At 45.6% G+C, this 26,787-nt stretch overlaps 1 protein-coding gene across 1 annotated transcript in view; it reads left to right on the top strand.

Moving 5' to 3' along the window:
• Nucleotides 1-21,250, top strand: part of COL4A4 (collagen type IV alpha 4 chain) — a gene marked incomplete at both ends in the record, with an annotated part of 123,725 nt that extends 102,475 nt beyond the window's left edge. Inside the window, 9 exons of the mRNA XM_080689307.1 lie at nt 815-943; nt 1,036-1,149; nt 2,435-2,590; nt 3,800-3,907; nt 8,045-8,170; nt 16,862-16,978; nt 17,854-18,042; nt 20,099-20,385; nt 20,987-21,250. Of these exons, the coding sequence (XP_080545433.1) occupies nt 815-943; nt 1,036-1,149; nt 2,435-2,590; nt 3,800-3,907; nt 8,045-8,170; nt 16,862-16,978; nt 17,854-18,042; nt 20,099-20,385; nt 20,987-21,250 (1,490 nt within the window). The remainder of the gene's footprint in view (nt 1-814; nt 944-1,035; nt 1,150-2,434; nt 2,591-3,799; nt 3,908-8,044; nt 8,171-16,861; nt 16,979-17,853; nt 18,043-20,098; nt 20,386-20,986) is intronic.
• Nucleotides 21,251-26,787: the final 5,537 nt, after the last annotated feature.

A 26,787-nucleotide genomic window follows, 5' to 3' on the forward strand; every position in this document is an offset into this window, starting at 1 on the left:
TGGGGGTGTAGTTCAGAGGTAGAAAGCCTCTAGGTTTAAACCCCAGCATAAAAAGAGAAATAAAGGAATAAAACACCATTCAAGAGGGATATGGAACCTAGCACCGGTGGTGCACACCTATAATCCCAGTACCTGGGGGCAGGGGCAGGAGGATCACAGGTTTGAGACCAGCCACAGCAACCTAGCCAGATCCTGTTTCAAAATAAAAGAGACCTGGGGTGTAGCTTAGAGGTAGAATACCCCAGAGTTCAATCCCCAGTGCCCAAACAAACAAAACAAAAACAATGACAAATAACATCATCATAAAAAACAACAAAAGAGGGTTGGGGAGAGGAGGGGAGGGGAGAGGAGGGGAGGAGAGGAGAGGAGGGGAGAAGAGAGGAGAGGAGAGGAGAGGAGAGGGGAGGGGAGGGGAGGGGGGAGGAGAGGAGAGGAGAGGACAGGACAGGACAGGACCAGGGGCATGAGGTAGCACAGTACCCTCCCCTGGGATTTTCTCACTTCACAAGATTTAGGGGTAAAACTGAAAAATTCACTTAGCTTAGAGACCCAGTATTAGAAATATTTCTAGTGCTGATGGTGACTTATATAAAAAGAACATTAAAGAAAATGGTATTTAAGATGGAATGGGTAGTTAGCCATGTCTTTGGTTGGTATTATTGGGACTAGTTCTTTTGAAAACTACAGCCAGAGGCTGGTCCCTACAGAACCAACTACTTCTCTGCCACATCCATTGGGAAGTGGTTTCTTTTCAAGCACCACAACAGGGAAAATAAGGAGCAGATGTAGTATTCATGCTGCTTTCCCTATTAAGGTTTGCATGAAATGGGGCCACCCGGTCCAGTGGGAATGCCCGGGATAAAAGGGGAAAGTGGAGACCCCGGGAGCCCAGGAATTTCTCCCCCAGGCCTTGTTGGTGAAAAAGGTCCCCCAGGTCCTCCAGGTAAGAAGCTGAGCACTTTACTCCTCTTTAAATAACGAATTCAAAATCTTCCAATTATAATGAAGATAACATGGGAACATGTGCTTATGCAGGGAGACCAGGACCACCTGGTCCAGCAGGCATCCCAGGAAGAGCTCCCAAGGGTGACGTTCCTGACCCCGGTCCACCTGGAGATCCGGGACCTCCTGGCCCCGATGGCCCAAGAGGTATGAGAGCATCATTGCAAAGGGTGGTAGTGTTCCCTTCGTTAGAGCCCCCACTCTGTGGGGTCCTGGGACCAGCGAGTGGCAGAGCAGAATCAGCTCCATCGGTCTGGGAGACCCAGCTGCATGGGAGTGTGGGCACCCAGAGTGTAGACTCTTGCATGTCAATTCTATCAGGCCACCTCTGCCCGGGCACAAACTCCGATGTAGAGCAAGCATTTCCTGTCACCAGTCGAGACTGCTCGAGAGGCTTCACAAGTGCCCTCCTTGCAGGGAATCCTACCCTTCCTGTTGGTGTCCGGCACCTGTCCCCTTGCCCAGAGTGGCAGGACCTAGTACACAGTCTCCTCATGAGCCCAACAGTCCATGTCGTTGCTTTCATCTCTTCATGGAGACGGACTTTGCAGGGTGAAGTTTTAGAAGTTACCACAAGGTAGTGAAGTTAGGGTGGACTTGAGCCAACTGGGGATCTGAGAAGAACAGAACTCGGGGCCATTGTCTGCTCCAGGCAGACGGTCATAGTCACACTCAGCCTAGAAGGCTTCCGCAGAGACACAGACCCACATCCCAGAGTCCTTAGGGCTCTGCTAAGGGTGGCTTTGTGCCCTGAGAAAAATAAAAGCAATAAAAATTGTGCCAAGTGTAGAAGCTAAGTGGGGACAGAATGGGGAGGTCAACTCATTTCTTCCTATAGAGATTCATTTGCAAATAGAATTATAAATTTTATAATAAATTTATAAATTTTACAAATAGGATTGAATATTCCTTTCCCATTGGCTGATGAAGTAGTTTTCTCAAAAGCCAATCTATCCATCTGCCTGCCCATCCATCCATCCATCCATCCATCCATCCATCCATCCATCCACCTATCCATCCATCCATCCATCCATCCATCCATCCACCCACCCACCCATCCACCCATCCATCCATCCAATCATCCATCCATCCATCCATCCATCCTATTAAAGCAGTGAGATAAAAATGCAAACAAAACCCACAAACTAATACTTACCAAAGGAATATCTCTGGAGGTAAAGACGTTTTTGCTTAAACTCCTTTCGTCTAAGATTAAACATCTACTAACCCATTATCTGTGCCATTTCTCAGCTTGGGCTCCATGAGGTAAACTCTGTGTTTTGTTTCTGATATTATTGACTTTCTTATTATTTTAATCCCAACATCCCTTGCTTGCAAATCATGAAGCTATTTTCTTAAGATGCTCTCAAGCAGCCAGTATACACTTCTATCTTTAACTAAAAGGCTGTTTTTGCCTCCTCCCTGTGGTCAGGAGCAGCTGGGCCTCCAGGCCCCCCTGGGAGTGTTGACCTCCTGAGAGGAGATCCAGGTGACTGTGGTCTGCCGGGACCACCGGGTCCCCCAGGCCCGCCAGGCCCACCAGGGTGCCAGGGCGCTCCAGGATGTGATGGGCAAGATGGCCAAAAAGGTATGAGTGTGAGACATTTCTGAAGTAGCACGTGAAGGCTTTTCTTAGCTTATACTTCCAAAATGTCCTGACTTCCCCAAAGAGTCTTTGATTTATGTAAAAGAAAGAGACACTTTCCTTCCTCAGTTCGGCTTTAGCCCCTCATAATATTCTTAGGGATCCTCTTGGCCAGAACTGAGCAATTGGAATATAATGTGAGTCACACGCTTGATTTAAAAATGCAGTGGGCACATTTAAAAAGTAAACGAATCAAGTTAACTTTCATACTTTATCTCAACATCATATATTCCAATGCTAGTATTCTAACATATAACCAAGTCTAAAATTATCAATGAGAAGCCAAGTGTGGTGGTGCATGCCTGTGCTCGGGAGGCTGAGACAGGAGGAGCTCAGGTTTGAGGACAGCCTCAGCAAGTAGTGGGACCCTCAGCAACCTAGAGAGACCCTGTTTCAAAATAAAAAATTAAAAATGCTAGGGATGTATGTAGCTCAGAGGTAGAATGTTTCTGGTTCAATCCCCAGTAACCAACACACACACACACACACACACACACACACACACACACACACTTATCAAGGAATTATGCAGCTAATTGTGCAAACATAGTAACTACACCCCCAATAAGTCACGCCTCCTCACAGCACAACCCAGCTTGGACTGGTCACATTTCAATGCTCAGTAGCTAAAGTGTTTAGCAGTTTCTGGATCAGAATTTCAGAGAATGACTAGGTTCATAGAACTTTTCACTGAAAAGGAACCAATAACGAAGATCCATTATCCATTGATAATTTTAGACTTGATTATATGTTAGAATACTAGCATTTCCTTATTTTGTACATAAGGAAACTGGATATTAAAGAATCAAGTGTTGAAGGTTGCAAACAGAGTCCAATAACTGAACGCGAATCTGAACTGAGTGGGAAACACGGGGTACAGTTAGGGCAGAGGAGAGGTCAAAAACACCAGGAGGCCGCCATGCCCAGGGCACGAGTGGCATCTGTGGGACTGTGCAGTGCGCATCTAGGCCGCAGTACCCAGCAACCCTCTCCACGTGCATCTGCATAAAATCAACCTCGCGTGCTCACGTCTGCAGGTGGGTGGGCTTCCAATTGTGAACATCAGGATTGGGCAGACATGCCAATACCCAGCACGCTAGCCTTGTTCCATAATGATTTATTTCCATACCCTCATTGTTATGTTTCTTTTAGGACCGATGGGGTTTCCGGGGCCGCCGGGGCCACATGGCCTTCCTGGGCTGCCTGGAGAGAAGGGTTTACTTGGACCTCCAGGCAGGATAGGGCCCAAGGGTCCTCCAGGTGAGTTCTCAGTGTGCGGCCATGCCCCCAGCCATGTGCGCACAACATTTTGTCCAAACATGTACCACGGTGGTCACCTTTCAGAAAGTTGTAGGCCACGGAGTCTCCTGTTTTGATAAAGCAATCTTTACTCTCAGGATGAATAAGTTGAGGATGGTGAAGATGATGTTACATACACTATTTCTGAAAAATCAAATATATATTCCTTTTCACAAGAGACAGTGGTGGATTTGTTTATTGTTTGTTAGGAAAATATAATCACCTCCTATCTCTGAATTTCCATGGATTGTCCTAGATGTTTTACGTAACTCTTTTCTGTAAAGCGTACTGGTCCCAATGAAGGCGAAAAGCTGTTTCATTTTACAGACAACAGCTTTTTGATCATAGGGTCAAATAAGTCGATGAAGGCTCAGGAAAAGGCCCAGAGCGGTATGCGTATGAGTTTGACAAAAGTAATCGTTCAAGATTCTAGACCAATATCGTTGTAACGTGGTGATAAATTCAAAATAGTTTGCGATCTTGCAACCTGGCAGTCCAGAGCTCAAGTAAAGTATGCTGTTTTATGACAGATCAGAGTACAATAAGACAAAGGGCGCTTGGGTTCTTTTTATATTTCCTTTCCAGACATATGCTCTACAACTAGGCAGACTTGACACAGGATTTTCAGAAGCCTTTAAACAAACAGAATTCCTACATACATTAATTTAGGGCACACTTTCCATAGGAAATCAGCGAGAATATTCTATTTCTCAAGAGAGTTGAATTTCAAGTCTTCCTGGAAATAAAACTCCATTACAGCGAAATCCTAGTGACTCCTGTCGGTCACGGGGACGTGGAGGTTTTTATGTAAATAAGATGCTTCCATTCTGCTTCTCATGGATGTGGTCCCGAATGACTATTTATGTTCCCAAACAATCTATGCCATTTTTGCCCTAATTCACAAATCTAAAAATCTCTTTTCTCCATGTGAAAATCGCTGCCCGGCCTCGACTTGGCCTTTGGATCGATCCAGGCCCCAGAGGTAAGCATCGCTGTAATTGATGATTTTCCCTCGGTCTGCCTGCTCTTCATTTCTACATTTACTCTTTGCACTGTGTGTTGTGCAATACGCCGATACATTTCTACAGACAGGGCGCTGTCATTACGTTAGGTTTTAACGCCTCGGCTTCCTCGCTGCAGATATAGTAACCTCATATTACCGCCCTAATGCCACCCTCATTATAGGTTGTCAGGGCGGGTAGATCTCAGCTTACATCATTGCCATGGGGACGGGAGGCGTGTGAGTGCTCCGTCAGACTCCACAGAGCATGCTAATGCGAGTGTCTTTCACGAATTCTTCAATGTAAATATTCAGAACATCCCTCAAATAAGTCGCACCAGCGTTATTAAAAGATGGGCCCTGGTCACCCAATAAGGAGCTGTGACAAGCCCTTCTTACCACAGCTCGCGGTCCGTTTCCAAGAAGCACGTTGCTTTGTGTGATAGAGAAAGTGTTCACTTCATACTGTATAATGCAGAGGCAACATATTACTTTGTGTCTGGCAATTTCAAAGAGAATAAAAAGTGTTTCTCAAAGGAAAAAGAGAAAAACTGTGAATGCTTGCCTATAGTCTTTCAAGCATCTGTTATTAACCCTAATGAAAATTTTCCTCAGTACAGGGCTATTATGTTTATTATATTTAGGACTCTTAGAGACACTTTGGAGCTGGGTGTGGTGGTGCACACCTGTAATCTCAGTACTTGTGAGGCCGACACAGGAGGATCGCAGGTTCAAGGCCAGTCTCAGCAGTTTAGCAAGACCCTCAACAACTTAATGAGACCTTGTTTAAAAAAATAAATAAATAAATAAAATAGGGCTGGGGGTGTAGTTCAGAGGTAGAATGCCTCTGAGTTTAATCTTCAATACCCCTACCCCTCAAAAAAAGAAGAAACAGCTTGGCCCTTTTCTTGCTTCTTCTAGTTTGTTAAAAAAGTGAAGAGTAAACATTCTAAATTTTTAAAAAAACTTGCTATTTTAAATGCTAGTATTTAAAATTATAGTTAAATATTTAATGAGCTTTTATTTTACTCCCCCCCCTCTCTGGATTGTATATGGACTATAACATCAAAATTCTAACTCTAAAGCACCAGTCAAATACCTCCCCTCCCCTCACTCACCATCTAGGAAAGGCCCGGGTTATTTAGGAAAAATAGGAAATATTCCCACACATTCTCTCGCAAGTCACTCACAGTGGAAAAGCCAAGTCTTATATTAAACTAGACGGACTGTGGACAAGCACCTGTCCCTTTGTTGTTAGTGGTTTCATACCACAGTTTACAAGTGGTTCAGTTCCAAGCAGCTTATCAAGATGAAGTCCATTTTGGCTTATTCAAATTCAGAATTATACAGAATAAACCTTTGTGGTGGTGGCCACATTTTTCCAGGATTTTCTCACTGATTTATCATTGTCATTATTAAAATCCTTATGCATATTAGTATGCGTTTTTAAAAAAGCCATAACCAGTCAACTGGATGTTTTAAATGTTTCATCTCTTAGAAGCTTATGTTATCACACAGTTATTAAGGTTTGGGACTAAGATCATGGGTTTGAAGCCAGAACATTTTGAATTTTAGCCTGGACTTTGTCATTTGTGACCATAAATATGTCCCTTATTTATTGAGTTCCCTTACCTATTACATTTCAGTAACATTAACACATACCTATGGCATTGTTAGTGGGTCTAGCTGTGAAATAGCCCAGGGCCGGAGACATGAGAAAGTGCTTGATAATTGTTAGTTATTATCATTAGGGCTCAGTGTGCCTTTTTAAAAAAATCCCTTGTGAGGCATTTGCATGGGAACCAAATGAAGCTTTTAGAAAGGAAAATGTCTTTAAAAATGTGATATAATCAAGAAGTTTTAAATGTCAGACCCTTAGCGTTACCGTTCTCGGGCCCAGTGTTCCAGGTCAGTACGTTGGCCTCCACTGGGAACTTGTTAGTAGTAATGCGGATGTCAGGCCCCACCTCAGCCTTCCACTCAAAACTCTAGTTTCTAACAATCTGGCCAAAAGATTGTGATGTGCTGGAGTCGGAACTGTCCTTTAGAGAGGTGCTTCTCAGTCCTGGCTGGCACTGGAATCACAAGGGAGGTTAAAACATGCTAATGAAGCCAGGCATGGTGGGGCAAGCTTGTCATCCCAGCCTTTGGGAGGCTGAGACAGGAGGATCAGCGGTTCACGGACAGCCTCAGCTACTTAGTGAGGCCCTCTGCAACTCAGTGAGATCCTGTTTCAAAATAAAGAATAAAAAATAGGTCTGGGGATGTCGCTCAGAGGTAGAGTGCCCCTGAGTTCCATCCCCATTGCCGCCAAAAAAAAAAAAAGCTAATGATATATTTTTGTCCACTTAAAGACTTCTGAAAATTTTATATTAATCTTCCATCTTTTCCAAGTTGTAAAAATAAGTTTTTTTTAAATTACTTGGAAAATTAAAAACATACTAATACCCATGTTCTGTCCCCTCAAATTCCATTTAATATGTAGATAGGGTCTCAGAAGTGGTATTTTTGAAGAGCCAAATTGAGGGTACCAGTATCTCTGAGGGTGGGAGCCAGGTATCAGTATATTTTTATATTCTCCCTGGATCATTCCGATGTGCACTCAAAGCTGAAAGTCACTGCATTATAGCTTCTGGCAATCCTGAAATTCTATTTAAGTAACTGGCTGTTGAGTATTGAATTAGGGGCACAGTAAGTGGAACTTCAAGAATCCCCAGTTCCACGTATAATATACCAACTGGGGCCGGTACCCCAGTAAGACAGAAATGATCCAAAGATCGGAAATCCTGGGACTGTCATCAGATTATCATTGCCTCAGCCAGCTGTCACTATTTTCTACTTCTTCTTCCTCTGATATTTAACTATCTCATTCCAGCAGTCATTTATTTATTCGACAAATGTTTTTTGTTTTTTGTTTTTGTCTGTCCTTGCAGTGAACAAGACAAGTTCCTGCCTTTAAAGAACTTACACTAGATATCTTGCTAAGTATTTTTGTTGGTATTTGTCTAGTGTCAAAAGTCCAGCTTTAACTGGAGAATGCAGGAAGGTCTTGTTCCTGAGCAACGAGCCCATCACACATGTGGTGATTTCAATTCCAGGTGAACCGGGGCCACCTGCAGATGTGGATTCCTGTCCTCGAATCCCAGGGCTTCCTGGGGTGCCAGGCCCAAGAGGACCAGAAGGAGCCATGGGGCTCCCTGGACAGAGAGGCCCCCCAGGACCAGGTATGAGCCTCGCCCTGTTCATTATTCGCATCATTTGTTGTTGAAGTGAAAAATCTAGGTGTTTCATGATGTAGTTTCTTGTGTAGAGTCTAAGGGACCAATCAAGCAGCGACAATTTCTTCCCCTTTTTCTAGTTTTTTTTCCATCAGATAGATCCAAAGTCTTAATTATATACCAACTAGATCCATACATTCCTCTATGTTTGTGCTGAAGTCCTACTTAAATGTTCTAGAATTGGCTGGCTTTTAGATGTGGGGTTTTGAAACCTCTTAGCACAACACAGTAGAAGCCTTGTGAATCATTTCTAGTAGGTGTTGACTGGGGGTTGAATTGAAAACAATTGAATCAGGGCTTGGTGGAACAGAAATAGAACCTATGAGAAAGGAGATGTGTCATTTAGAAGGAGGACCGGGTAAAGGAGGGCTGCTCTAAGTTTTAGCAATGGCTGCATTATTCATCTAATCTACCGAGTATTGTCAGTCATCAAAATAGCAATATCCTTATTAGTACTGAAAGCAAACTGTTCTGGCCAGGCATGATGGCACATGCCTGTAATCCCAGTACTTAGGAGGCTGAGACAGGAGGTTGCAGTTTCAGGGCCAGCCTCAGCATCGTGGCAAAAGCCTCAGCAATTTAGTGAGACTCTGTTTCAAAATAAAAATAGTAAAATAAGTCCAAGGGTGGAGCTCAGAGATAGAACGCCCAAACAAACAACAAAGAAAAATAAACTCTCAAGAAGAGGCAACTTAGAGTAGAATTCTGCAAATTCAATTCAGCAAACGTTTCCAGACCTCTTCTATTCTGTGTAAAATACAGTACAACTGTGGCCAATACAAGGATGAATAAAGTGGCCGCCCCCCACCCAGAGCCTCACAACTTCACTGCAGACGTAGCCAGCACAATGTAAGTAGCTTGAAGGTAGATTATACTTTCTGTTTTAATGGCTTTGCGAGCCAAAAACATTAGGATAACAGGCAGGGAGAAGTTAAATGCCTGAGGAGGAAGCAGGGCTGCACACTAAGCCCCAGGAGAGCTGGCATCTGAGCAGAGCCTAGGGAGAAGTTTGGACTTTGAGGAACCAGAATTGTCTAATGAGAAGGCGGCAGGAGTATAAATTCAGTACACTTTAACTTAATAGTGATCTTGGACGTGTACAAGTTTCTCTTTCTATACATTTTGAGCTTCAGAAGAAGGTCTGCTTGCTATGCGTGCAGGTGTGATGGCCCGGGCTCTCTAACTATCTCCTGCTATAGATTGGAAGGGCGCAGCACCCACAGGGCCTGGGGGCCTTCTCTGCCTTCCCGATCCCTTCTTTATTGGTGCTACCTACCCTGCTGGTTCACAGAGGCCACCTCTCAGCCACGGAATGTGATTCTTGCTAAAACAAAACAAAATAATGATACTGCCCAGGTCCCCGGGTGAAGCATCACTCTCTCCTGCACCTGATGGTAGGAACTGCTTCACTCCACTGTGCACCCGTAATTTCCACCCTGGTCCTTGCTTCTCTGAGAGAAAGCATTCAAACAGAAAGTTCCAATGGGGAATAGAAGAGGTTTATTTAGGGAAGTGAAAGTACAGCATACAGAAGACCACAAAAAGAAGGGTGTGGGGGGTTACATCCCAGAGAAAGATGTCTGGAACTTTCTGGAACTTTCTGGAGCTTTCTCGGTCAGAGAACTGCCTAGGCTCTTCACACGGAACATCTTATGGTCTCTGTGGACATCCTCCCTTGTGTGTATTTTATTTAGGGTGGCTGATTGCCCTTCACGCCATGTTCTCTGTGGGAGAAAGAGCTTCACCCTGTTGGAGAACTTTCCACGGGGTGGGGGTCTAAGTGAGGCCCTGTAGGGAGTTGAGCCTCCTGCTACCCCTCCAGTTATTTCTATTTAAAAGGGTCTGCTTAACTGTTTTTTCCTCTCAGGAGCTTTGGGTCCATCTCAGTGCACCCTACCTGCTTCTCTAGCTTCCTAACTTAACTGCTCCTCCACCATTACTGTCTTTTGAGGCCCCTCTCCTTTAAGACCACCTCTGGGTTCCTGTTTACAAGGGACCCCTCTTCCCCCCTCCCCACGTTGTCCTCATTCCCCTCTCTCATCTTTTCTCTGGCTGCTCTGGCTGTACTGACCATAGATAGCGTCCAGTGCCTAAAAAGAGACAAGTCTATTCTAAAGATCTAATAAGCGACCCACCCCTGATGGCCTGAGCCATCTGCAGCAGGCGCCACTCACCCCCTTTCCCTGTCTGAGGATGGTTCTCTCGTAGGATACAGGGGTCCATATCTACCATCCTCATGGCTGCTTGTAAAGAAATAGCTGCCACTAGAAGAGACAGCCTCCAAAAGAGCGTCCTTGTTGGGTTCTTCCTATTCCACTTCAAAACCTTCACTTTCTTTGCTGGACCAATTTTATTACCAGCTGCTGGGACTGAGACCTGCACAGACAAGAAATAAAACACACTTCTGCCTCTTTCCTGCCCGCATGAGTGTGTAATGGCCACACTGAGGATAACTTGTGTTGGTTCAGAGTCTCCACCCTGGAGGCTCTAATGCTTTCTACCCACGGATCTCTGATGTGCAGCTTCTCCTCCAGGCTGACCCTCACAGGCCCTACGGTGGACACACGAGTGGTTTTATTTTGTCCTGAGCTGTCCTGCCTGGTGGACCTGCCCACATCCTGTTGGGCTGGTGCTTGTCTTAAGCGAATACTTGACTCTCTTGGCAGAAGAGATCTGTCTAACACTGGAGGGCTTTTCTTGATGTACTCTTGATCCTTATATCAATTTCCCAGTAAAGAACAAGTCCATACAGTCGCACACTGTGGAGGTCCAGCGCAGGCTAACAAGAGCCTTTCTTCTTGTCTCTTGGAAAAGGTCATGGCCTGACAATTTCATCATCCAGCCCTAATGGGAGCAAAACCTACATGTGTGGGGGACGTTTTTCTCAGAGCCATGGTGGTTTTTTCCCTAAATCTACTTCAGGGAGAATTCCTGTTGCCTGTTCAGGGGAAGGAGAAACTAATAAGCCTACCAGCTGGGTGGCGTGGTGGTTCTTGGGCAGCCCTTCCCAGAAGAGCTCAGTTGGAATCATCTCATGGGGTTGGACTCATCAAACAGTGCCCCGAGTTCAGGGTCAGGTCCTGTGTCCCTTCTCAAAGAACTGCTCCTCATCTCTTTGAAGTTGGTGGCTCCCAGCTGCCCAGCAAGGGAGAAGGAGTCCCCACCCAGTTACCGGGAAGGGGAAGGCTCCATATCACTTGGACAGGGACGGGTCTTCTTTCTCATTTGACCTCCTGCAAAATGGGGCCAGGCACTAAACTGCAGAGCACTTGAAAGTATTTCTAATCCAAGGGGCTCAAAAATAGGATGACACTCATCACACACCAGGATGTCTATACTGGACACAGCTCCACTAGCACCAGGTGCAGAGGGAGGGATGTGAGACATGTACCGTATCACCCCGCACCTCGGTCCCTGCTCCAAACCCTCAGGGCCTCCGATCCTCTCCAGGAACAAACCCTAAACAGATGCTTTTCTCCTCTTCAGGCAAATCTCTCAGAACCCAATCTACACAGCCCCCCACCCGGCCCTGCCATGCTCCAGACCCCTCTCCTCCCAGTACTGGCACAGGCTGCCCCCTCTGCGCTCATCCCTTCTGGATTACAGCACCCATGTGTCCCCCACGAGGCTACCTCTCGAGAGGCTTTTCCTGTTAGAATCCAAAGCCCAAGGTTGGGGCCCTCTTCTCTGCTCCCGCAGTGTCTTCTACTTCTACTTACAGTCCTCAATATCGCCTTTATGTCAACCTAGGTATCGATGTTTGCTTGTTTATTTTGTAATCTTCCTAGATCAGGGGTCAAAAGCATTTTCTCTACAGATCCAGACGGTAACTAGCATAGGCTCTGGAGGGAAGCCATCGCTGCTTCCCTGCTCAGCTCCGCAGCACAAAGCCGCACAGGCGTGTGGATGAGCACACAAGTCTCTTGTTACCATCACCCCGACCTGGCAGCTGGCTCTCGGCCTGTGATTGCCAGCCACCGCTTCAGAGACCCACCACTGCAGCTCCAGGCAGGGTTTATCTTTTTGCTGTGATATCTCTCCAGAGGCCTGAGGCTTAGGAGATGGTTCTTGAATGCTTGGTGAATGAATATAGGATCTTGAAGTATAACCTACCAGGTAGGGCAGGCTTTCTCAATCTAGTACTATTGAAATTTGGGGCCAGAGGGTTGACCTGCTATCCTGTGCACTGTAAGGTGTTTATTGACACCCCTGGCCTCTATCTCACTAGATGTCAGTATTAGAACCCTTCCCCATGAGGCAAAGCCAAATGTCTCCAGACATGGCCAAGTGCCCCCTGGTGGTGGTAGGCAGAACTACCCAACGTTGAGAGTGTCTGGGGAGAGGTGTTGTAGGCTATCGGAGATGGTACCATAAATCCAGGGGAGAAGTTCTTAGGTAGAGGGGAGAAATTCTCATTATACAAGTTTTAAAAAATAAAGCCAGGCATGGTGTCCTATGCTTGTAATCCCAGCATTTGGGAGGCTGAGACAGGAGATTCTTGGTTCAAGGGCAGCCTCAGCTACTTAGTGAGGCCCTGTGCAACTCAGTGAGACCCTGTTTCAAAATAAAGAATAAAAAATAGGGCTGGGGTGTAGCTCGGAGGTTGAATGGCCCTGAGTCTCATCCCTAGTACCGCAAAAAATAAATAAATAAAAACAACATATTTGAAAGGGCACTGTGATCCATATATTTCGCCTGTCCTATTTCTGCGCATAGTTCTTTAAAAAATCACCCTCCCCACTCACCCACACCCTTGCAAACTGCTCTTCTTAACATACTATTACTTTGATGGCATTACATGTTTCTCTACAATACCATCTGTAGCGGCTGCAGAATACTGCATTACTTGATTGTGCCATAATTTATTTAACCACCACATTCATGAATTATTTATTGATGGCTTTGGTGCCAGCCGTTCTGCAAGAACTAAATTAACCTAACAAGGCCCTGCCCTTTGGAGCAACAGGCTAGTGAAAAATGAAGGGGCTACAAACCAGCATGGATGCCTTGAGTTGTCAGAGGGGGATGTGGGGGCTCGTAACGGTGGGACTCCACCTTCACCTGGACGAGGTGGGACTTAACCTTCACCTGGAGATGGGAGGGAGAGTCCAAAAGACTCAGAAGGTGCTTGCAGTCCCCTGGAGAGCTTGTCAAACCACAGATTGCCCAGCCCCACCCTAGGCTTTCTGGCCTATTAGGTATGGAGAGGGCTCTGAGATCCCTTACTTCTAACAAGTTCCCAGGCACAGCTGCTGCCACTGGTGGTGGTCAAGGGATTGAGTTAAAGGAGCCACTCTGATTTAAGGTGTTTCCCCTTTTTCCATGATTGCAACTGGTAATGAATTTCCGGGTAATGAATATCTTACCCATACACATCCCTGGTTATAATGCAGAAAAATTGTAATGGTTAAGAAGGAAGATCCTAGACCTCGACCTCGTGTACTCTACTATGTAACCTCTCAGTGACTCAATTTCCTCTTCTGTAAGAATGGCTGATTGTGAGAGTGAGGTGAGCTAGCCATCATTTTATCACGTAGAATCGATTGAATACACGGTGCACCTGCTCGTTATTATTGTTGTTATTGTTGTTTCCTTGTGATAATGTAGCTCAGAGTTAATATGCCTCTGAGCTCAATTCCCAGTAACACACACACACACACACACACACACACACACACACACACACACTAAATTCCCTGAATATGATTTTTATGGTTAAAGAAAAAAGTAAAAAAAGAAAAGAAAGAAAACAAAAATAATAGGCAGAAATATAAGATTTTCAAAACATACCACCAGAAATACCATTTATTACCAGAAATAAAATTGAAATTTAGCTTATAATTAGGAACAATGATTCTCAAAAAGTACAGTCCCAGGAACGCGCAGCAGGAGCAGCAGCATGGTGTGAGAATGTGGAAATTCAGATACTCAGGCCTCCACCCCAGGCCTCCAAAGGCTGAGGCTGTTTTCCAGAAGAGCTGGAGGATGGCTGATCCACAGCTTCTGTGGCCTTCTGTTCTCAGAAGCTACAGCCCTGTGTCACTGTGATGTTGCTCGGATGGGATGCAGGGGACAGAGGAGAGGCCAGGGGCTCCCTGGGCGAGCCAGCCACTGGACCAGTGTGAGCACAGAGTTAGTGAGACACTGGGGGTGCAGGGAGGGCCCCCCAGACACAGCACGGAGAAGGAAGCTGTGTGGGAAATCTGGGATCTCTGCTAGATTGCCCAAACTGAGTCCAATCTCCTTAAGCCCCCAACATCCTTTTTAAGACAAGGGTGATGCTTTATGGCACAGGGTTTGGGTCAATGTCTTTCATTAATTCACTGATTTGATAAAGTGGGGCCCATGCTGGGCGTGGCGGCACACGCTCGTAATCCCAGCATTCGGGAGGCTGAGACAGGTGGATCACGGTTTGTGGACAGCCTCAGCTACTCAGTGAGATCATGTTTTAAAATAAAGAATAAAAAATAGGGCTGGAGGGTGCAGCTCAGAAGTAGAATGGCCCTGAGTTGCATCCCTAGTACCACCACAAACAATAAAAAAAAAACACAACAACAACAAAACCTGGGGCCCATGCCAACAGGGAAAGCTGTTCTCTTCAGTGAGGAGGCAGCTGAGTGGACTGGAGGTTGACTGGAAGCCTTTACTTTGTTATCTTTACACCATTTCTGGAAGAGAGAGGCAGGAGGCAAGAGGAAGAGCCCCCAAACTGAGCTCCTTTGATTAATGGTTGGTTTTAGGCTATATATTAGTTCTATATATTGGACCATCACAAAATACCACAGACTGGGTGGCAGCTATAACAAATATTCTGGCCACGGCCCTGGAGGCTGGAAGTCCAGAGCCAGAGTGCCAGCCAGCAGGGCTGGTGTCTGCACGGCCTCTCCGTGGCTCCCAGAGGTGCCTCCTCCCTAGCTGCTCACCTGCCCTTTCCTTGTTTGCATCCTGGGGACACATGTCCCTGGTTGCCCCTTGGATGTCTAAGTGTTCTCTGTGGAGAAAAACACAGGTTGGATTGGATTAAGCTGCACCCTTAACACTTTGTTTTAATTCATCATCTTTCAGGGTCCTGTTCTCAACTATTGCCATTCAAGACAGTGGGAATTGGGGCTTAGACCCAGGTAGCTAGGGCTGAGGGCAGTGAACTCCCTGTCCTGTTGCCTAAGGGGTTCTGATCACGGGAGAAAATGAAACCACTCTCACATGACGGTAGGAGAAAATAGTCAAAACACAGGAAATTCCCACCTTAATATGTGAAAGCCGCCATGAAGAGCAACACATCCCGGGGCGTTTTCCTGCACCCGGGATGATGTTAACAATAGCGAATGAAAGCACAGCATAGTGAACTATCAAGAAAGAGACAACTCTACAGCGCAGGCCAGGGGGAATGCAAACTCCAGAGAAGAGCTGGAGGTCTCGGCACGGGCTGTCTGCAGCCCCGGAAGGGAGCTAGGTGGCAGGCAGCGAGCTACTCCCCAGGTGAGACCACACTGCCTGGCTCCTTCTCCCTTTACGGGCAGGGCTGCCTGAATTTTGTGTGAACTGCCTGAGGTGAGTCTTTTGGCAGTCAACACAAAGTAGAAAGCCTAGGACCAGAGGTCAGATGTCCCTTTAAGTCAATGTTTCCTGGCCTCAAAAAGTCTGATAACCAGCTTGGTTTATTAAATACATTCAGTGGTAAAAACAGTAGCAGCACAAAACAGCTTAAACAAAACAATGAGTCTTTTCAGGCTACTAAAGAGCACAAGGACCTTCTTATTCCAGGGACATAAGCTAGGAAAATAAGGGAGGAAAGCAGAGGGGGGACCCGCATCATATGCCCGCACTTCCCAAAGATGATGGCTGTGTCTGCAGCCTGACCACACACAGACTGTGGCCAACGTCTTGAATAAAGTAACCAGGCACTTAGTAAAGCCTCCAGGATGAGTGACATCTGCCAAGGTCCTGGCTTATGTCTCCTGTCCTCTGAGGATGTGTCTGAGCCCCGCAACTTGTCTGAAGGTGGGGGCTGGGGTTGACAGAGAGACCTCTATACTCAGCCTCCGGGACAAGTTTGCTGTTGGACTTTCTGAGCCTGTCTACTAGCATGAGAGGGTACTTAGTCATAGGGCTACTGGGAAGACTAAGTTGGAGCATCTATGGAATAAGATTAACGTGGTACCTAGCACATTGTAGATGCTCAATAAAAAAGCTAATTTTAAAAATTACTGTTCTTATCTGGCTCCAAATTGAACTTGACCTTCCCTCCAACTGAATCCTATTAAATTTCACTTATTCCTCTAGCCAGGCTTTTAAAAAATCATTACAAAGGATAATATGTAATTATAAAAGCCATACATATTTAATTTTTTAAAGGCAGGAATAATATATATATTATTTTTTAATGGGAAAAGTTCTCTCTCAACACTTCCTTGGTCCACGATTAAACTTGGTTCAGCCCTTTCCCTATTCATTGATTTAGCCTCCTTTGTCCCGCCTTCCAAGTGGAGAGGGTGCAAACTCACCTGGGTGTAGTCCGGAGGACCAAATGAACTGTCGGTATAGTCAAGGAAGGAGGCCCAGGGCTGGCACGTGGGATGCTCATGGTAACTGCCACAGGGTCACATTTTCAGCCCTCCATCATGAACTTGTGTGCAGGGTGCAAAGGAGAGCCAGGGCTGGATGGCAGGAGGGGCAGCGACGGTGTCCCTGGGCCTCCTGGGCCTCCTGGACAGAAGGGGGACAAAGGCGAGGCTGGCTGCCCTGGAGCACCAGGTAAGGAGTCTCCCTTTCCCCTCTTCTCTGACTGTACAGAGCTTGGAGCTTGGGTTTAAGGCTCTGCCCCTTGAAGCAGCTGCCCAAACAGGATGCTATTGGAAGCATTTGCCTTGGAAAACAACTGAGGGGTGCTGGAGAGAATGCAACAAGGAGGGTAGGATGTGCCTCTTGTGTTCTAGTTCTAAAGCAGCTTAGAATATACTGTTCTGAATTCTCCCCTACTACTCTACATCATAAAAGAGTTCAGCCCTCAGCTGCTGACTCCCCCAGGCCCTAGGGGGTCCATCGCCTGGCTCGCTCTGTGATTGCCTTGTGGGTGTGTTCCAGTCCAGTGAAACTGGCTGGATGCTTGGCCTTTGGGGTCCTGAGTTCACTTCATTTTACTGTAAAGCCATGGATACATTTTATAGAACACAGAGCTCTTCAAGAAAAAGCTTTGGGAGTGGACGAGGGGAGAGGTGAGGCTCTTTAAAAAACTTGAAATACAGTGCAGTGGTTGTGGGTAGAGTTCAGTGGCAGAGTGCTTGTCAGTCCATTCTTAGCACATCAAAAGGGAAGAGAGAGAGAGGAAGGTCAGAGAGTGTCAGACCCAGATACTGCAGCCGGGCATGGCCAGGACACACACACACACACACACACACACACACACACACACACGTGTGGGATCCCACGGCTTTTCCCTCCTTGGGATCAAAGAGAACTTTCTGGAAGAGCTGTGTTTTGTATATTGCGGTTGTGTGAGGGGGTGTTCCTGGGAAAGGCCCATGACATGCTTGTCTCTGTTCTCTGAGTGCTAAGCAGTGTCAGAAGAGGTGCCTGGAAATGTTTGTTAAACAGGCCCCTCTAACCTGTGTCTTCCTCTATTTCCCCAGGCCCTCCAGGTCCCACCGGGGATCCTGGGCCCCGAGGGTCTGGCTCCGGATTCCTGAGTGGCTTCCTCATAGTGCTTCACAGCCAGACAGACCGAGAGCCCTCCTGCCCTGAAGGCATGCCACGGCTCTGGACCGGGTACAGCCTGCTGTACCTGGAAGGACAAGAGAAAGCCCACAACCAAGACCTTGGTATTATGCTCCAAGTGATCTCCCATGGCCTCACTGCAGGAGTACTACCTTAGTATTAATCTTACAGCTGATCAACGTATTTGAGTGGGGGCTTTATGGTATTGAACCCAGGGACATTTTAGCTCCAAGCTAAATTCATAGCCCCGTTTTACCAATTTGAATCAGGGTCTCACTGATTTGCTGAGGCCCTTGCTACATCACTGAGCCTGACCTCCGACCTGTGGTCCTCCTGCCTTAGCTTTGCCACCACACCATCAGCATCTTAAATGATCAGTAATCGCCTATGGGATTATTATTGTTGCTTTTTTTTTTTTTTTTTTTGGTGTACTGGGAACGGAACCCAGGGACATTCTACCTCTGAGCAACACCCCCAGCCCTATTTTTTTTTTCTTTATTTTGAAACAGGGTCTCACTGAGTTGCAAAGGGCCTCACTAAGTAGCTGAAGCTGTCCTCAAACCGCAATCTTCCTGTCTCCTGGGATTACAAGCATGCACCACCATACCTGGCTTATTATTGCTTTTTAATAAATATCACGCTGATTCCAAAAGTAGTTATATTAAACTTACGATCCTACAAGGTGCCAAAGAAGCTTATTCAGGTTATAGTTATAATACCTGACCATTTAAAATAAGATTCTCCCAGCATGGCACAGTCAGGCACACCTATAATCCAAGTACTTGGAAGGCTGAGGTAGGAGGATCACTAGTTTGAGGCCAGCACACATTAACTTAGATAATTTAGCAAGACCCTCTTTTAAAGGTGGGGGGAAGGCGGCTAGGGGCTTAGCTCAGAAGTAGAACACCCATGAGTTTAATCTCCAGTACCATACACACACAAAAACAAAAACAAAAACACAACAGAAAAAGATTCTCAGTAAACAAAAGGTAACTCTGTCATAAAATGCAGTTTTTTCTTTTAAATGTAGATTGGTTAGTAGGAACACGGTGCAGTCCTGTACTTTTTTGTGGTGCATGATAGCACCTATAACATGTAGCCATCAGGTATACATATTTCAGTGCTTAACAGCATTCACTTCCTAGTCTACTCCAATTTTTATTTTATAAACTACAGCACTTTGTTTTCAGGTGTCCCTCAGTGCTCCTTGTTAGTTTTCCATAGAAGATTTGTAAGCTGCAGGGACCAATTTGCAGGCAAGGGTGCCTTTGCAAGACTGCAGTGGTTAGGGTGGTGAGTGTGGGCCGGATGTACCAAGAGGATCGGTCACTGTCCTCACTGGGCTGTGACCCCAGCTGTTGGGGGTCATAAGGTGACAGACACTTATATACACCTTCATTTCTCCCTTGGGTATAGCCATGTCCTTTTCCATCACAGGAGCCCAGTTCCTCTGTGCACAGGAAAGAAAGAAGAAATGTTTAATACCTTGAATTGACTTCCTTCTCTCCTCTTTCTGTGCCATCAGGCTTGTCTTGGCCTGCGTCTCACTGATATAATCCAAAACAACTAACCACATAATTTAGAAGAAGAAAGATTTATTTGCTCACAGTTTGGGAGATTTCAGAGTTTTAGTCTATGTCAGGCTGGTCTGCAGGGCTCAGGGAAAGGAGGCACCTGTAATCTCAGGCACTTGGGAAGCTAATGCAGGAGGATGAAAAGTTTGAGGCCAGCATAGGCAACTTGGAGAGATCCTGTCTCAAAATAAAAATGGGCTGGCAATGTAGACCAGTGGTTGAGTGCCCCTGGCTTCAGTTTCTAGTACCACTGGACACAGTCCTTCCAGTTGTTCTTGTAGAGGTCCAGGTACCCAGGATTGGGCTGGATTCTTGCTGTTGGTTTATTCATCTCTCTGTTCCAGGCCAGGAGCTTGGTGAAGATGTGTACCACTGCTGACCCCTAACACCTGCCATTAATAGCTGGGCTCCCAAGGGAGGGATGAGTGGATGAGGGCTGGCTCACAGGACCAAGAAAGCAGCCCCAGCAGCCTCATCCACACAGGGCAGGCTACAGCAGGGCCTCCTCTGTAGACAAGAGCCCATGCTCTAGGCCAGGGCCGGGCACCCTGCAGCCCACTCACCCTGGTGCCCTCTGCCCTTCCAGGCTCGGCAGGGTCTTGCCTCCCCGTGTTCAGCACACTGCCCTTTGCCTACTGCAATATCCACCAAGTGTGCCACTACGCCCAGAGGAACGACAGGTCCTACTGGCTGGCTACCGCGGCACCTCTGCCCATGGCACCTCTCTCGGAGGAAGAGATCCGGCCGCACGTCAGCCGCTGTGCTGTGTGTGAGGCCCCTGCACAGGCAGTGGCCGTGCACAGCCAGGACCAGTCTGTCCCGCCGTGTCCGCGTGCCTGGAGGGGCCTCTGGGTCGGGTACTCCTTCCTGATGGTGAGTCCTGCCGTCCAGTGAACCTTCCCTAGACCCTCTGTCTGAATTGGACGGGAACTTTGCATATCGGGTACATGGGTCATGAAGGCTGTCATAGCCACAGTCTGAGCTGCAGGGCCATTATTACTATTACCATCATTATTATCATCATTTTGGTATTATGGATGAACTCAGGGGCATGCTACCTCCAAGCTGCAGCTCCTGCTCTTTTTGATTACATTGTCTCGCTAAATTGCAGAGTCATGCTAAGTAGCTGAGGCCTGGGACCTGCCATCCTCCTGTCTCAGCCTCCCAAGCACTGGGATTGCAGGCATGCACCGCCACACCCAGCTGCATTATTATTATTTATTGTTAACCATTTTTTTCACTTTGGTACTGTTTAGAAGATGGATACCCTTCAGCCCTCAGCCACACTGGCTCCCTTTTGTGAGTGCACTTAGGGTGCCCCCACCCCTCCTTCTCAAGCACACTGTCTTTTGTTCTTTGTGGTATGATTTAAGGAAAGAGTGTGAGAATCAGCCCTGGAGCTGGGCATGCCACGGGCTGGGTGTGGGCTGTCTGCCTGTGTCTGAACCCCAATTCTCTCTGGTTGTCTGCGCAGCACACAGGAGCTGGTGATCAAGGAGGAGGTCAGGCACTCATGTCACCGGGCAGCTGCCTGGAAGACTTCAGAGCTGCTCCGTTCCTGGAATGCCAAGGTCGACAGGGGACGTGCCACTTTTTTGCCAATAAGTACAGCTTCTGGCTGACAACGGTAACACCGCACTTGCAGTTTTCCTCTGCACCATCTCCAGACACCTTGAAAGACAGCCAGGCCCAGCGCCAGAAAATTAGCAGGTGCCAGGTCTGCGTGAAGCACAGCTAGAGAATCTGAACTTCAGGCTAGGGGCTCAGACCTAGGGAGCGACGGCTTCCTTGCTGGACTCAGATTCCTGGTGCTCATTCCAGACCCCACGTTCAGCTGACCCTTGTCCTGTGCAATGTCCCTCCACCCCCAGACCTTCCCTCTGTTCCTTCCCGTTGAAGCAAACGGTACGTGTGCAGATGGGTTTGTACCCACCAAGCTTGACAAAACCCGCATATTTATTTTATTGAGGAAGATGGATAGGCTTGATTTGAAAATATGCTAAACCCAGGAAGGCAAGGAGATGAATAAGGCCAGATTACAAATTACATTACTGAAAACTTCACTCATTGGTTAATAGCATTACAAAGTTAATTATACTATAATACAGTGGGCTTCTGGATGGGTTTTACGGGAAAAAAATAAATAGGTCAATGAATGAAACTAGAAAGTAGAGATTTTCAACATTTCAAAATGATGTCCTCTGTCATTTATTTTTTTTCACATACTTTAAATAATTGTAAAACCATGACCCCAAAGATTAAAAAAAAAATCACAGTGGTGGCATTAACAGTTCATTTCAGAGCAGAATGAGTCATTACGCCAGGAAGGTCCTCGGTCTCTATATTCCAGAGCTGTGACATTAGCATAAACACATCGCAGACAAATATAAAACATTATGTTCTCTTCTGCATTTTTCAGAGAATAGAAATGCCTACTTTGGCAACCCTTTTGAAAAGTAGCAATTACGGGGAAAAATATATTCAATAAGGGATTAGGAGCCTAAAAGCTATTAATGAATATTAAGGTAGTGATTCACAAAAATGGACTCCCCGGTGCAGCCAGCCCCCCAACAGAATGCTTCTCCCCAGTCGGGGTCCAGCTTGTCCTCAGCGCTAATGGGATGGAAGCCGCATGGGGCTCACTCCGCAGACCCATGGTTCCTATGGAGCATCTTATCCCCCTCCCCCGAGCCCCGCTGCTCTGCTGTGAGGCTCACAATGGACACTTTAGCTCCATACGCATAATGGCAGCTCCCACGAGGAAGTGACAGGGCTATGATTACGCACTTGGGAGAAAATTAAGGGCCGATTTAATTAATCTTAGGTAAGAAGATTCGTTTATGTCAGGGTCACCCCGCGAGGAAGGCATGGGACTATCTCTCAAAGAAACAAAGAAAATCTACCATTTGAATGTTGTGTTCCCGAGACTGGCTTTTTCAGGAGCCTCCCGTTTTCGCCAGTTCCATTAACGTTCTTATACTTTATATCAATACTGTACCAAAACAACAGTTTGACATTTGGCATGAACAATTTCTATAAAAGTTCAGAAGCTATGTCCAGTTGTAATGTTTTCTGAACATTTTGTCAGGAATCCAGTAGGTCTAACTGTACAAACCCGAAAAGTGTGTTAGAAAAAATCTTTAAGAGCCAGGCATGGTGATGCATGTCTGTAATCCTAGTACTTGGGACAGGAGGACCAAAGTTTGAGACCAGCCTCAGCAACTTAGTGAGGCTCTGCTTTAACTAACTAACTAGGACTGGGGGTAGAGTTTAGAGGTAGAATACCCCTGGGTTCAATTCCCAGTTCCACATATACACAAAAAAAGATTTTTAGGAAACTCACCTTACCTAAAGAAAATGCCATTTTACAGAGAAATACAGAAATTTCCTGTGAGAGCGATACTCATTTTTGTGCTTAGTTTCAGTGTACTTAAAAGTAATTGAGAGAAGAAAAACTCAATTAAAAATTGTTTATAAGCAACTTTTCCTTGCCACACTTTGATTAGCAATGAGTGCTGCTATACAAAATACATTTCAAATGAGTTTTGCTACAGGCTGCCTGGGGAATGGCAGTCTATTTTAAGGGTACTTTGCGGTAAAAAGATAAATCTATATTTTCAGATGGAATGTTTCCTTGATGTTACAGAATACTTCCTAGTTCATTTGACCCATTTGATATTTTTCACCATGCTATTTACGTTAAATATCTTCAAGTACCTGAACTTCAAGCCAACTTCTACCATATTTGTAATTAGCCTCTGTTTCCAAATTCTTTATTTATTACTTAAAGGTCTCTTGCCAGTTCCTTTGAACTTCATCTGTGAACACATCTGGGAAGAGGGAAGGGTAGTAGTTAGATTAACAGTAATATGTTTTGCTTGCTATATTATTTTAAACCCTTTATTTTAGAATTACCTTAGCAAGCTTTACAAATAAGTTAAAAAACAGTCATAGTTAAGTGGACGAGTTCCTCCGCTGTGAGCATGAAACGGTTCCAGATACTGATGCCACAGCAGCCTTCTCTCGACACAGTACGGAGGCTGCCATTTCTGGCTTTGAAAAAGTATTTTCAATGGTCAAAATGGCAAAACAAGAGGAAAAATAACTTCTCGGAATAGAAGACTGTGCTATTTTAAGTCACTGTTCTTTTTACCTGGTTACCTGTGGTTGTGCTTTAAAACACCCTTTTTCTTCAAGCCAAGCTTAGAAGCTGTTCTTAACTGGTAACTGGTCTGATCCTTATCACAATCTCCGGCCCCTGGTTGGCTGTAAAGTGCTAGACCACAGACTGGGATTTGCTCTGAGGCCCACCCCACTGGTGCTTCTTCTGGCGCCTACTTACACTCTTGCACCCCGCGCTGGAGCCTGAGTCACCGTCCTCTGGGTCTCTGCCTCCTCTCCAGCTTCCTGCCCCTGAGAGCTCTCCAGCTCTCCTCTCTCAGGAGGCATCCCTGAACAGGTTCCTCCAGTTTCGAATCCCAGTTGTCATCTAAGTTCCATCCAAAGTTGATTTTGTTATCTTTTGGCTTTAAATCCTTCAATGACTGCATTAGTGAGGAAGTCCAAATGACTTCATGGGCGAGAGGTCCCACGTGAACCAACCAGACTTACATCTGGGAGTGTCTCCTCATAAGGAATTGCTTGCTGCTCCGCAGACCCTGGCTGGACCTCTGCGCCTTTGGCTCCTCTTCTTGTCACGAGACTTTTCCACCCTCAGGTCCCTTGCCTTGGCAGACACCTATTTATCTGAAAAGACTGAATTAGGAGCATGTGTGTGAATTTGCCCCAGAGAGACTTGGACTCCCCTCCACCGTGCTCCAGAGAGCTTGGAGTCCCCGCCACCGTGCTCCCAGTATAATTAATGGCTTCTCTGTCCCCCCGTCATTTCTTTAATGTCTCAGCACACTTCTTTCATTCCTTGGCTAAAATCTAAGCCCCTGGAGGGTGGGGACCATGTTTTACTCTTCTCTGTATGCAAAGCCCTAGCATGGAGCTAAGCATATTAAGGATAACCATTTCTCTTATTCAGTGACTATTTTATAAAGCCTTGTTAGGCATTATTTAGTTGTACATAGAAGGTCCTCGTTGGTAAAATGATAACAAATATAAACCATTAGCTACTTCAAGATATCAGAATGGTCAGCACATCTGTGTATCCACGATCTCCCTATAACAGTTATTGCTGGAAAGCCAGTTGATACACTTTAACCATCATTTCCCCCTCCAAAAATGGATCCTTAATTTTCTATAAACTGTACTTTCAGTAATGATGATATTTGAGAGATTTAATGGAGAAGACTCTTCATAAATCTTGATTACTTCTTGATGTATGAGCTTCCTAGTACAAAACTGTCCTTGCAACATTTACATGTATGTTACTGGTGCTAATAAAAAGAATGAGTGGAACGGTCCACACAAATTGGATTTTATAAAAAATTTTATGTTGAGCCTCTTGTAAATGATAATAAGGCAAATCGTTTGCTGTTCCAGAAAATCATATTAGATTTGTGTTTCTATCAGCTCGCTGGGATAACTTGGTAATTGTTACTTTTACTTGGTTTGGCTGCAAGAATAGTGAGAAAATGAGGACTTTGGGGTTATTTGAACCCAGATTTTGATCTGACCTTTTCATTTTCCAGCTGTGTTGCCCTGAAAATCATTTCCTTCCCTTACAAGATGAGATACAACATCCACTCTTGTTTTGAAAATTAAAGTTAGATTATATAACACATAGCAGTCATCATGCATTGAGTTTAGTCAGATCTTCTATTTAAAGTAAATTATTTAATATGAAAATAATTCTTGGGTTTTTATATAGCAGAATTATGTTATGATTAAGACATACAAATTACCGATAAGAATTATTTATACCTGGCCAATTTTTAATGTCTTTGGGAATGTGGTTTCATTTCATATTTCAAAATTACTACTACACTCACACACACAATTTCCCGCAGGGACATTATCAGTAAGTTCTGCAGGGAACAAACAATTGACATTAAAGATCTGTGCTGTGCAATTGTCAGTTATTATCTGCTAGAAACTCTGCATAATGCATTTTAAACCACCAAGGCTGCCTGCCACATCCACATGAAATGCTTGAATTTTATGGTGCTTAAATATTTAATGATTCATGGAAAAAAATGTGAAACATGCCCAATAAATTGCATCCCTTTCCATAACCTATGGTTGTAAAGCCAAAGACTTTGAACAAGTAACTTTTGCAAGATGCCTGGTTTGCCGTTGATACTTAAATCTTTGTTGTATTACCACTTATATCATGGTACATTATATGTAAAGTTGTGAAGGCATCCATAAACAACTGTTTTATTTAGTAAATTTATTTCTTCCAAGCCAAAGTAGGGTTACATTTTTTTCCCCTATTTCAAAATGTGGCCCACCCTTTGGGTTGGTTTATTGGGGAAAGTAAGGAAATGTTACATGGCAGATGGCAGATGTGTGAATTGCAGAAGGGAAACACTTATTCTGGAAGGATGGGATTCTCAAGTTCCACAAATCTTAGTTCTGCACCCAGTGATGGAGAGAGACACTCAGGGGCAGAAGGGCTGTATGGACCACAGGTGAGCTACCTGGGCAGTGAGCGTGCGGCTCACACCTTCTGGGTCTCAGTCCTCTCATTAGTGGAGCAAGAAGGTGGTGAAGAATAACTTCACAGGGTTATTTGGAGGATTAATAGTGCAGACATCAGCTATCGAGATGTAAAACACAGCTGCATTGCTGGTCAGGTGGATAGTTAGAATGCAGAATTCAGTAAATGTTTCACGGTGTTAGTCTTTATAAATGCAAGGGAATTTCAATAGTATTTTCTTTAACCTCTCAACTGATAGGGAAATGAAGATATTTAATATTTCTTGAGAACCTATTATGTGACAGAAATTATATGAACCCTACCATCTGTGCTCCTTCTCAGCCCCACAACCATCCTATTCTATGTACAAGGAAGCTGAGCTTTAGAGAAAGTAACTTGCTCCAGGTCATAGTCAGCACCTACAACTTGAATCCTGCTCTGCCTACTGCTGCAGACAATGTTCTCACCCACGGCACCATGAACTCCCGGGAGCTTCCTCCACTGCGGCCAGGTTAGAAAGTAGCGGGGTCCACATAGTCCTCGATCTGGTGCCTTGAATAGCTGCTGTCATGGTAAAGGCCCCTGCCATGTATCTTCAAGCAGCCCGCCCAGCTGGCACGGAGACTCTCCTAAGCTCTTCTGGAGGGATGGAGGTGGGGAGTCCAAGAGTCCACAGCAATTTAGGG

Source organism: Muscardinus avellanarius, assembly GCF_963383645.1.
Source record: "Muscardinus avellanarius genome assembly, chromosome: 2".
Taxonomy (NCBI): Eukaryota; Metazoa; Chordata; class Mammalia; order Rodentia; family Gliridae; genus Muscardinus; species Muscardinus avellanarius.